This window comes from Nomascus leucogenys, chromosome 19 (genome assembly GCF_006542625.1).
Source record: "Nomascus leucogenys isolate Asia chromosome 19, Asia_NLE_v1, whole genome shotgun sequence".
NCBI lineage: Eukaryota > Metazoa > Chordata > Mammalia > Primates > Hylobatidae > Nomascus > Nomascus leucogenys.
Genome location: NC_044399.1, coordinates 44117681 through 44130119, shown reverse-complemented (window position 1 = coordinate 44130119; position 12439 = coordinate 44117681). Strand labels below are relative to the sequence as shown.

The 12439-nt window shown below is 47.5% G+C and overlaps 1 protein-coding gene across 11 annotated transcripts in view; it reads left to right on the top strand.

The window, feature by feature from the left end:
* MTA3 (metastasis associated 1 family member 3) overlaps positions 1–12439 on the top strand; it is a 271716-nt gene that overhangs the window by 94187 nt on the left and 165090 nt on the right. For 3 of the 11 annotated variants that reach the window (XM_030799374.1, XM_030799373.1, XM_030799372.1), the window contains exons 1-2: positions 1487–1663; positions 4255–4322. In XM_030799374.1, coding sequence (XP_030655234.1) covers positions 1558–1663; positions 4255–4322 — 174 coding nt within the window. In that variant the 5' untranslated portion in view covers positions 1487–1557. Of the gene's footprint in view, positions 1–1486; positions 1664–2027; positions 2276–4254; positions 4323–12439 lie in introns of those variants that run through there. The other 8 variants (XR_004026930.1, XM_030799376.1, XM_030799375.1 and 5 more) reach the window with 4 other exon arrangements.

Here is a 12439-nt window from a genome sequence, read left to right as displayed (position 1 = left end):
TTACCTCCTGCTAGTCCCCTTCAAGTCTTTGAGGCCTTTCATGGGGGGCTTCTGGATAAGGCTGTTCCTAAGGGGACATAGGGAGGAGTTTTCTTGGCATCTTTCACCGTTTATTGTGGTTAGCACAGTCATCATAAACACCTGGCAAGAGCACTAAGCTTGGGAAATGAGACAGGCACACAATGAATTAACAAAAACAGGGAAAGATTTCAAAGGAGGAGAAATTGCTTATGAAAAATTAATGGGAAAACACCCTAAAGCTTGTGATCCACTTCTTTGCACTTTATGGTTTCTAGGTGGCCTTTGCCCTTGGAGAAAGACTGTGGTTCAGAACATTCTAGGCCAGAGGAAAGGGCTGATTTGTAATCCCAATATTTCTGCGAGTTTACTGTGTGATTCCAGGTGAATTATTCAACCTATTTATGTGTCAGCTCAGAAATGGAGTGATGTCAGTTTTGTCAGAATGTTTTTGGTGGGATCTCTGGTAAATGTTGAATGACAGCTATGCAATGTGTGGAACAGAACACTTTTGCTTTCTTCTTTGGGTCAGAATTTGACACATGGCTCATAATTTGACACACAGCAGAGAACCCTTGGGAATCTGTGGTTTTCTGGGGTTAAAAAGAAAGCAAGAGACACCTGTTATTTGCATGGTGCTCTGTGTTCCCTGGTTTACAAAGCATTTTCAGATATCATCACAACTGATCCTTACCACACCTGTGAAGGGGGAACTCACGTCCCCATTTTATAGACGAGGAAACAGGTCATAGAGTCAATGTAATTCAATGGTGCTTTATTTTTTATTTTTATATTTTGCCTCAGCTATGCAGTTTTTTCATCTCAATACTTTGTGATAAGTGACCATCACAAATGTCATCACCAAACAACCAAAACACAACCTTCTTTTCTGGGGGCACCTCTTAGCCCCGCACGGACCTTAAACCCAGAGTCGACAGCACACAGCTGTGTATCACCACACATTCCAAACAAGCCACCACACCAAGAAATCTTCTTCGTGTTTATTATGCAGCAATGTCTGGGAGTACTTTGGAATGGACTGGCTTCTCTAAAGAAAGTTATTTGTGTTCATTTGGGGGATCGCCAGCTAAGATTCAACGTTGTTTTTTTTTGTTTCTGTGAGAGTAGGAAGGCCCTGAAAACAGAGGTTGTTTAGAGAATTGGCCTGGGACAATAACCATTTAGAAGCTTTAGGCACATAACCAGTTAAGTGTCCATCGACATCAAGCTGATTGAACAGAATCTCCTCTTTTTGTGGGGGGTGGTGATTGTGAACTGTAGGGCCCTGTTCCCCCATGGACAAAGGAAGCCCCTCACTCCTAAAGGTCCCTTTTCCCAGCAGAACAGGCCCTGCATATATAGTGCCTGTCTAGAGCCAGGGCCTCCATCTGGGTGTTGGAGAGTTGGTTCTGCTCAGCCCAGTTTTGGGGTGAACGATGACGCAGTTAGGGTGGCCTAGGAAGGGAGTTTTTCTACCTCTGTCCCCAGCTGGGTCTCAGGCGAGGCGGGAAGCACCTGGGATCTTCCTGGCCCTAGAGCATGCAGGCTCCAGGCCGGCCCCTTGGATCTCACCACGAGGAAGGCACCCTGCTGCCTGCACTTATTTGCATCCAAGAGTGCATTGAGACTGGCGCTTGTCTACTAGGTCAGCCACAGGGGGGTTCCCCAGGGACAGAGGTAGGGAAGGAGGACCTGTCTTGGGGTGGACAGGTGACGGGGTACCCTGGGTGAGGGAAGAGGTGCTGGGGAGAGGCTAAGCCCCAGCCCCCACTCTAATTCTCTAACAGCCCCTGGTCCGCATTTGAGTGCAGGCGTCTGCCTCAGCCAGGACCCTGGCCTCCGGGCCCTCCACTTCCAGCAAGGCCCCTCACCCTCCCTCCCACTCCCTTTTCCCTCCCTCCCACTCCCTTTCCCCTCCCTCCCACTCCCTTTTCCCTCCCTCTCCCCACCAATTCCCGCTGGCCCCGCAGCGCTCCGGCCTCCCCGGGCCTCCCCCGGCCCGGCCCACTCGGCCTCGCTAGCCTGGCGCTGGGGGCGGGCACCAGCCCCCACCCCTCGGCGTCCCCTCCCCTTCACTTCCCCCTCCCCCTGTCCCCTCCCTTCCCTCCCTTCCCCCCCGTGGCGAGGCAGCAGCGGCGGCGGCGGCGGCAGCGGCGGTCGAGGCTGAGGCTGAGGAGGCGGCGGCGGCGGGCGGGGCTCGGCTCGGGCTCCGCGGGCGGGCGGGCGGACATGGCGGCCAACATGTACCGGGTCGGAGGTAGGCAGGCTCGGCCCGACCCGGCCCGTGTGGGAGCGGGCTCCGGGAGCGGGGGGCCGGGGCGAGCGCAGGCCAACTGCCGGGAGCCAAGGGCGCCGGGGCTGAGGTCGCAGGGGGCGGGGGCGTCGGGGCCCGCCGAGGGGCCGGGACTCCCCCCCCCCACCCCACCCCTCCCCCCACGGGGGCTCGCGAGGGGCCGGGGCCACCTTCACCCTCGCACCCCGCCCAGTGTTTAGGGCCAGGCCTCTACTTGGGGGTACGAATTACCAGACATCCCCCTCCACGAAACCCTCATCGGGGTAGGGCCCGTCGAGTCCCCTGAGAAGGTGGCCTTCTCGCAGGGCTTCTAGGCGCTGGAGAGGATGAGGGGACATCCCCTCTCCTGCTTCTTTCCCACTCAGTGGGAGCCTGGGGTGGGGGTGGGGGCGGTGGGGGCCCAGCCAGGGGCCCAGCTGGACAGGCCTGTTTGCGAGCCGGGTCCCTGCACCTCCCCTTCCTCGGTCCCCCTCCTTTCGTTTCTGGTCCAGCCCCCCACGAATGGGGCTTCGTGGGACCTGGGAACCTCAGCCGGAGGTGGGGAGTTGAGCTCTGCCTGGACGTTTGCTCTGCTGCCTGCCTCCTTCCCAGTCTTCTGCGGAAGAGAGAAATAAGGTCAAACAAACTTTCTCCCTACTCAGGACGGCCTCCTCCCTCTTTCCTGGTAAAATAATAATTCAGATAAGTGGCGTGTTTGTATGAGAGACTGGCTCTTCCTTCTCTGCTCATTAGCCGAGCTTCTGATGGATGGTGGTGGGAATGGCCTGGCTAAATGAGGCCACTTTGCAGAAGAGAGCGGCGAAAGAGCCACTAAGATAGACAATAACAATGCAGCTGCCTTTCAGATAAACACACAGTGGGAAGTTTCCAGCGAGCCTATTAGATGAGAGGAAAAGCCACACTTGAAAAATTTTATCCTTTTAGTTGAAAGCCTGCAGCAATTTCTTAATCACAAGACATTAAATGGATCTGGATTAAATATGGTAAAAGGGTAAAAAAGATGCTGATATCACCCCCAGAACACTTTGCCTCTTAGAAGTGATCCCCCTGGCCCCCTTTTTTCCTCATCTTCCCAGGTAGAACTGTGGAAAAGTTTGTCAGCGTTCTTCCTCTTACCTATTCTGCTCATCTGATGTTTTATTTTTTTTAAAGTAGTGATTGAAATGTAGGTTGGACTGTGAAGCCTTTCTCCATGCTTTGAATGTGTCTTAGGTCAATAGTTTTATTGGAGAAGCAGCCTCCAAGGCAAATTGTATTGGAGGAAAAAGATGTGGAAGTAGTTATAGTACAGAGGACAGATGTTTAGTGTGCCCTGACTACACAGTGATAAGAGGTGTCTTTTTTGTTTGTTTATTTATTTATTTATTTGTTTATTTATTTATTTTTGAGACAGAGTCTCGCTCTGTCACCCAGGCTGCAGTGCAGTGGCGCGATCTCAGCTCACTGCAAACTCCGTCTCCCGGGTTCACGCCATTCTCCTGCCTCAGCCTCCCAAGTAGCTGGGACTACAGGCGCCTGCCACCACGCCCGGCTATTTTTTTTGTATTTTTAGTAGAGACGGGGTTTCACCATGTTGTCCAGGATGGTCTGGATCTCCTGACCTCGTGATCCGCCCGCCTCGGCCTCCCAAAGTGCTGGGATTACAGGCGTGAGCCACCGCGCCCGGCCTTTTTTTTTATTATTAAAGAAATGACATATTGGGACAGAAATCTAGGAGAAACTGATAAAACATTAATTGAAATGAAAATGCCAAGAAAATAAAGGTCTGTGAATAGTAGGCACGTGAGAAGATATATTAAGGCTGCATTATTATGTTTGCTTTTACCAGTGAATGAATTATGAGCTTAATTTCAAACATGAATTGCCTAACGTAAAAAGTCTTGGATTGACAAATCTGAACTTTCTGTTGAAAAGATTAAGTTCTGTACTTCCTTTAATTACAGATTATGTCTACTTTGAGAATTCCTCCAGCAACCCATACCTAATAAGAAGGATAGAAGAACTCAACAAGGTATACACTGAGTGATCTTAATTTTAATATTAAAAATATTTATTTTCCCTTGACGGGTAATTGGGTAAAGGGTGGCCTGGTGCGGGGGGCCCATGCCTTCAATCCCAGTAAATTGGGAGGCCTGGCGGGTGGATAGCTTGAGCCCAGGAGTTGGAGACCAGCCTGTGCAACATAGTGAGACCCTATCTCTATTTTTTTTAAATTAATATAAAAAATAAAAATAGGGCCGGGTGCGGTGGCTCACACCTGTAATCTCAGCACTTTGGGAGGCTGAGGCGGGCGGATCACCTGAGGTCAGGAGTTCGAGACCAACCTGACCAACATGGAGAAACCCCATCTCTACTAAAAATACAAAAAAATTAGTTGGGCATGGTGGCACATGCCTGTAATCCCAGCTACTCGGGAGGCTGAGGCAGGAGAATTGATTGAACCCGGAAGGTGGAGGTTGCGGTGAGCCAAGATTGCGCAATTGCACTCTAGCCTGGGCAATGAGCGAAACTCCGTCTCAAAAAAATAAATAAAAATAAACTGCGTAAAGGGGCATAAGAGATGATTTTACTTTCAGTCCTAGACTCTTTGGAAGTTGAGATTTTAGGCTGGGCATGGTGGCTCACGCCTGTAATCCCAGCAATTTGGGAGGCCAAGGTGGATGGATCACTTGAGGTCAGGAGTTCAACACCAGCCTGGTCAACATGGTGAAACCCCGTTTCTACTAAAAAAGTACAAAAAAATTAGCCAGGCATGGTGGCATGCACCTGTAATCCCAGCTACTCAGGAGGCTGAGGCAGGAGAATCCAGGTGGAGGTTGCAGTGAGCTGAGATCACACCACTGCACTCTAGCCTGGGTGACAGAGCAAAACACTGTCTCAAAAAAAAAAAAAAAGTTGAGATTTTAGAGAGTTATGCAGGATTCTGAATTCCGAATATTCTTTTGCTTTTTTGTTACTGAATATTTAAAAGTCTGCAGATATTTTCAAATTGCTTAGAGCTTCTGAAAGAGCACTTCGCTTATATAACTCAGACCCTTATGTTTAGAGTCATAATGTGTATTTTTCCCTTTTTAGTGAATTAATATTTTCCTCTTCCAGGTTTAGAAGGAGGAAGCTAGGGAACATAATATTGAAAGGAATTGGCTGGGTGGGTGCGGTGGCTCATGCCTGTAATCCCAGCACTTTGGGAAGCCGAGGCGGGTGGATCACCTGAGGTCGGGAGTTCGAGACCAGCCTGACCAACATGGAGAAACCCCATCTCTACTAAAAATACAAAATTAGCTGAGTGTGTTGGTGCATGCCTGTAATCCCAGCCACTTGGGAGGCTGAGGCAGGAGAATTGCTTGAACCTGGGAGGCGTAGGTTGCAGTGAGCCAAGATCATGCCATTGCACTCCAGCCTGGGCAACAAGATCGAAACTCCGTCTCAAAACAAACAAACAAAAAAATTGAAAGGAATTTGTAAAATTCTGGACTAGGCTGGCTGGGCACAGTGGCTCACGCCTGTAATCTCAGCACTTTGGGAGGCGGAGGCAGGCGGATCACAAGGTCAGGAGATCGAGACCATCCTGGCTAACATAGTGAAACCCCATCTCTACTAAAAATACAAAAAAAATTAGCCAGGTGTGGTGGTGTGCGCCTGTAGTCTCAGCTATTTGGGAGGCTGAGGCAGGAGAATGGCATGAACCCGGGGGGTGGAGCTTGCAGTGAGCTGAGATCGCGCCACTGCACTCCAGCCTGGGTGACAGAGCGAGACTGTCTCAAAAAAAAAAAAAAAAAATTCTGGGCTAGGCTAAATTGTCTGTGGTAGCTCACACCTGTAATCCCAACATTTTGGGAAGCCGAGGCCTCAGGATCCTTTGAGTCCAGGAGTTTGAGACTAGCCTGGGTAACACAGGGAAACCCTATCTCTATCAAAAAAAAATAGCTGGGCATGATGGCACAGGCCTGTAGTCCCAGTTACTTGGGAGGCTGAGGAAGATTGCTTGGGCCCAGGAGGTCAAGGCTGCAGTGAGCTGTGATTGCATCACTGTACTCCAGCTTGGGTAACACAGACTGTCTCAAAATAAAAAAAAAAAGTATGGTTTTGGTATAATAAATATAAAGTAGCTTTGTACCTTTGGCCCAATTAAAATTTTCACATTAAGGTTTGTCTGAGATCAGAGGTTATTAGGACAACAGAAGCCTTATGATTGCAGGAGAACTTTTGTTTTGTTTTGTTTTGTTTTTGTTTTTTGAGATGAAGTTTTCACTCTTGTTGCCCAGACTGGAGTGCAATGGCGCAATCTTGGCTCACTGCAACCTCTTCCTCCCAGGTTCAAGTTATTCTACTGTCTCATCCTCCCAAGTAGCTGGGATTACAGGCATGTGCCACCATGCCTGGCTATTTTTTTTGTGTTTATTAGAGACAGGGTTTCACCATGTTTGTTGTGCCGGCCTTGAACTCCTGACCTCAGGTGATCCACCTGCCCCAGCCTCCCAAAGTGCTGGGATTACAGGTGTGAGCCACTGCGCCTGGCCAGGGTTTATAATGGAGGCACCAGAAAGCAGTCAAGCTGCATGGACCGTAGATTTTCTAATGATGTTTTGTTTTCCTCCAATTTTCTAATGATGCTTTGTTTTCCTCCAGACTTCTCTGAGGGTTGTGTGGTTTATGAGACTTCATAGTGTTAAAATCTTTGAGTCTGTCTGGCTAATACCTTTCCCTCAAAATGCCATCTGGTAACGTGTTCAGTTTTGTCTTGGGAAGGCAAGCCTGACCTAGGACATTCCTAGTTTGAAGAGCCTTGAGACCTTGGTTTGTTTTGGGAATATCCCAGGGAATTTGCATTATTTTTATTTTATTCCAGAGAAGGGAGACAGGGTCTCACTCTGTCACCCAGGCTGGAGTTCATTGGTATGATTATAGCTCACTGTAAGCTTGAACTCTTGGACTCAAAGCAATCCTCCTGCCTCAGCTTGTTAAGTAGCTGAGACTACAGGCATGTACCACCATACCTGGTTAATTTTTTTGTTGTTGTTGCTATGAATTCTTGCTCTGTTGCCCAGGCTGGAGTACAATGGCATGATCTGCGGTCACTGCAACCTCTGTCTCCTGGGTTCAAGCAATTCTTCTGCCTCAGCCTCCCGAGTAGCTGGGATTACAGGCACCCAATACCATGCCTGGCTAATTTTTGTATTTTTAGTAGAGGTAGGGTTTCACCATGTTGGCCAGGCTGGTCTCAAACTCCTGACCTCAGGTGGTCCACCCGCCTTGGCCTCCCAAAGTGCTGAGATTACAGGCGTGAGCCACCGCGCCGGCATTTTCTTTCTTTCTTTCTTTTTTTTTTTTTTTTGAGACGGAGTCTTGCTCTGTCGCCCAGGCTAGAGTGCAGTGGCACGATCTCAGCTCACTGCAAGCTCCGCCTCCTGGGTTCACGCCATTCTCCTGCCTCAGCCTCCCGAGTAGCTGGGACTACAGGAGTCTGCCACTACGCCTGGCTAATTAATTAATTATTTATCTATTTATTTATTTATTTATTTATTAGTAGAGATGGGGTTTCACCATGTTAGCCAGGATGGTCTTGATCTCCTGACCTCGTGGTCTGCCTGCCTCGGCCTCTCAAAAGTGCTAGGATTACAGGCGTGAGCCACCGTGCCTGGCTTTTTTTTTTTTTTTTGAGATGGAGTTTTGCTGTTCTTGCCCAGGCTGGAGTACAATGGTGCAATCTCCTCTCACCACAACCTCTGCCTCCTGGGTTCAAGCGGTTCTCCTGCCTCAGCCTCCTGAGCAGCTGGGATTACAGGCATGCGCCACCATGCCCGGCTAATTTTTAGCAGAGACGAGGTTTCTCCATGTTGTTCAGGCTGGTCTCAAACTCCCGACCTCAGGTGATCCACCACCTCGGCCTCCCAAAGTGCTGGGATTACGGGCATGAGCCACCATGCCCGGCCTCCTTTTCTCAAAATAACTGTGCTACTGCATTTGCGTATGTTAGTTGTCACCCAGGCTGGAGTGCAGTAGCATAGATCCTGGCTCACTGCAACCTCTTCCTCCCAGGTTCAAGTGATTCTCCTCCCTCAGCCTCCCAAGTAGCTGGGATTACAGGCGCCCGCCAACACACCCAGCTAATTTTTTTGTACTTTTAGTGAAGATGGGGTTTCACCACGTTGGCCAGGCTGGTCTTGAACTCCTGACATCAAGTGATCCACCCGCCTTGGCCTCCCAAAGTGCTGGGATTACAGGTGTGAACCGCTGCACCCGGCCTAATGTTTAAATTTTTTGTAGAGATGGAGTCTCACTATGTTGCCCAGGCTGATCTAGAACTCCTGGCCTCAAGCAGTCCCCCATCTTGGTCTCTCAAAGCACTGGGATTACAGGCTGGCTGCCTTTGCATTAAAAAAAAAAATTATTTAGTCTTTGAGACCACCAAATGAAGAGAATGGCCTCAAGTTTAGATCAGTACGTGGATGGGAACTGTTGGCATGTGATTCTGATCTTTTATGTTATTGATGTAAGGTATAAGAATTGAGGCAACTCTAAACTATTTACCATATCAGTTTAATTAGAAAGTTAATTAGATTGAAATAGAAATCTTGACCTATCAGACCCTATATTCTTTGGCTGTCACTGCCCCTCTCTGACCTCCACTTTCGCTGAAAGCAGGTGAGAGCGCTGCCTTGCTTATTTGGCACAAAGCACAGTGGGCTCTTGGCTGTTTCTCCCTGCAGCCATGTTAGGAGGACCGTTAGTGTCCATCCTACCCCTCACCCCTTGCTCTTTTTTCCGTATCATTTATCACCTCCAAATATACTTACTGTGTTTATTTTCATTACCTGTCTTCCTAGAGTGTCAGCTGTAGTGATCTTTTCTGTTTTGTCCAGTTATGCATGCTGAGTGCCTTAGAATAGTGGCTGGCACATAGTTAAAGGCATTCACTAAATACTTGTTGAATTAATTAATTTCTGAAATGTCTGATGTTAATGCTTATAAGTACATAGCTTTACTATTTACAAACTGCTTTGATTCATTCATTTTACAAATAATATTGGGGACCTTCTACCAGCCAGGTACTTTTAGACAGTGAGAATGCAAGGGTGATAAAAAACAGGTCTAGTGGAGACAGACATCAACCATATAGTCCCACAAGTAAAAGTAAAATTGTAGCTGTGCTAAGTTTAGAAATGTCGGCCGGGCGCGGTGGCTCACGCTTGTAATCCCAGCACTTTGGGAGGCCGAGGCGGGCGGATCACGAGATCAGGAGATCGAGACCACGGTGAAACCCCGTCTCTACTAAAAATACAAAAAATTAGCCGAGCGTGGTGGTGGGCGCCTGTAGTCCCAGCTACTCGGAGAGGCTGAGGCAGGAGAATGGCGTGAACCCGGGAGGCGGAGCTTGCAGTGAGCCGAGATTGCGCCACTGCACTCCAGCCTGGGTGAGAGCGCGAGACTACGTCTCCGAGAAAAAAAAAAAAAGGAAATGTCACAGCATGGTGCTCTGGAAACCTAACCCAGGATTCACATTTGTTACCCTTTTGAGCCTCACAGAACCTTACACCTTAAGGTAGCTAAATCATGCCTTGTTGTCTTGAGGCACATAGTAGCTAAATGATTGGGTTGCACATCTAGGTGAACATAGATTATTTCACGCTCCTTTATCCTTTCATTGCCATTCACTTCTGAAATGTCCCCCTCCTCCATCCTCACCTCCTCCCTCCCCCTACCTGTTGTCAGCACAGAGTCATCTATGTAATAGTGAGTCTCTGGGGCTGGGGTTGTGTTGTGAGAGATGGGATTCTTTGTAATTTCACAAAATGGTAGTTTGAATGGCTAATTGAAATATTTACATAGGGTCTTTATTTCTGAAGGGATGTGAAAAAGACACCTTATTTTAGATAATTCATTAAGCAAATATTATTGAGTACCTGTTATGTACCAGGCACTATGCTAGGCTCAGAGATAGAATGTGAACAAGATGGACATGGTCTCTATCCATACAGGGTCTACATTCTCATGAGGGAGACACCCAGAAAGACAAGTTGATGGGCATAAAGAAAATAGTAATAGTAGTGAATTGTATTAACTTCTAAGAAGGCAAGAACCTTGACATAGAGAATGACAGGTCATTTCCTTTAGGTAGGGTGGGACAGGACATTGAAGTTGAGGCCTAAAGGATGAGGAAGAGGGAACCATTGGAAGAGAGGCCACAGGAGTGTTCTAGATAAAGGCCCTGGGAAGATCAGAGGTGAAATTGGCTAGGTAGGGAAAGTTAACATGATGGGAAAATCCAAATAGTGATTTAAAAATACTTGAAGACAGGCATGGTGGCTCAGGCCTGTAGTCCCAGCTGCTCGAGAGGCTGAGGCAGGAGGATTGCTTGAGCCTGTGGGTTTGAGACCAGCCTGTGCAACATAATAAGACCCACCATCTCTGAAAAAAACCAAAACAAGGCCAAATGCGGTGGCGCACGCCTGTAATCCCAGGACTTTGGGAGGCCGAAGTGGGTGGATCACCTTAGAGAAGTTTGAGACCAGCCTGGCCAATGTGGTGAAACCCTGTCTCTACTAAAAGTACAAAATTAGCTGGGCGTGGTGGTGCATGCCTGTAATCCCAGCTACTCGGGAGGCTGAGGCAGGAGAATCGCTTGAACCCATGAGGCGGAAGTTGCAGTGAGCTGAGATCATGCCATTGCACTCCAGCCTGGGCAACAGTGAAACTCCATCTCAACAAACAAACAAAAAAACCAAAACAAAACCACCTCTAAACTGAAAATACTTACTTTGTTCTGATTGATAAGCTAGGAAAAAAAGGCTACTTGGGAGGCTGGAGCAGGGGGATCACTTGAACCAGGGAGTCGGAGGTTGCAGTGAGCCGAGATTGTGCCACTGCACTCAAGCCTGGCAACAGAATGGTACTCCATCTAAAAACAAAAAACAAAAAACAAAACAAACAAACAACAACAACAAAATATATATAAATGAACTCTTAATTGCTGTAATGCACTTAGTCTCAAACCCTGTACTCATTTCATTAAATGCCATTAAGAGTTGCAGACTGACACTGGGCTGTAGACCCATGAGTAACCATGCTTCAGAAGAATGCTGGAGAGGGTGTGTTTATAGAGGGGAAGAGGAATATGGTAGCTGTAAGCTACCTAGTAGCCAAGTGAGTGCATGGTCAAGAAGAGACTATTTATTTTGAACTATGCTCCCCGCCCCATAAGCAGGTTTAAATAAGAATTTAATTAGCTTTGTATAGCATCCCTATTGGAGGAACTCACTAGTGAGGCAGAAAAAAATATGCCTTGAAACTGTTGATTTGGATTTTTTTTTTTTTTTTTTTTTGAGACGGATTGTCACTCTCACCCAGGCTGGAGAGCAGCCTGGCTCACTGCAACCTCCACCTCCCAGGTTCAAGCGATTCTCCTGCCTCAGCCTCCCGAGTAGCTGGGACTACAGGTGTGTGCCACCACACCCGGCTAATTTTTGTATTTTTAGTAGAGACGGGGTTTTACTATGTTGGCCAGGCTGGTCTAGAACTCCTGACCTTGTGATCTGCCCACCTTGGACTCCCAAAGTGTTGGGATTACAGGCGTGAGCCACCGCACCTGGCCTGGATTTTTAATGTCTCAAGAAGAGACAAAAATCACGTTGAAAATCCAAAGCAACAGTTTCAAGGCATATCTCAAAAAGACAGAAATGACTAAGAGCTTATATTTGAAGTCATTGATAGATTTTATTTTATTTACATGGAAATCTTGGCCTGTTCATTTAGCAGATTGCTGGATCATTACTTCTGGAGAATGTATTTGATCACAATATTATGAAATATAGAAGCACTTTGGTTAGAAATTTAATATGATTTCAGTTTTAAGGGGCACTGTTTCCACAGGACTATTTCTTTATCTAAAATACTGCTGCTGAACTTCATAAAATTGACAAATTTACTGCAGCACTTATATTCTTCTTTGTATTTGAGTATATCTGTAAGGCCGGAGAAATTTCTGAAAATTTGTTCTCACATTTGTTTGAAAATGGAAATCACAATAGCATTTTATTATAATCTATGTGTTTTTACAGGGAACTTTGTAATGAGTGATTGACCTTCTTGAGAGCTCTCAGGATTCTAGAGAATAGGAGAGCAGGAGCC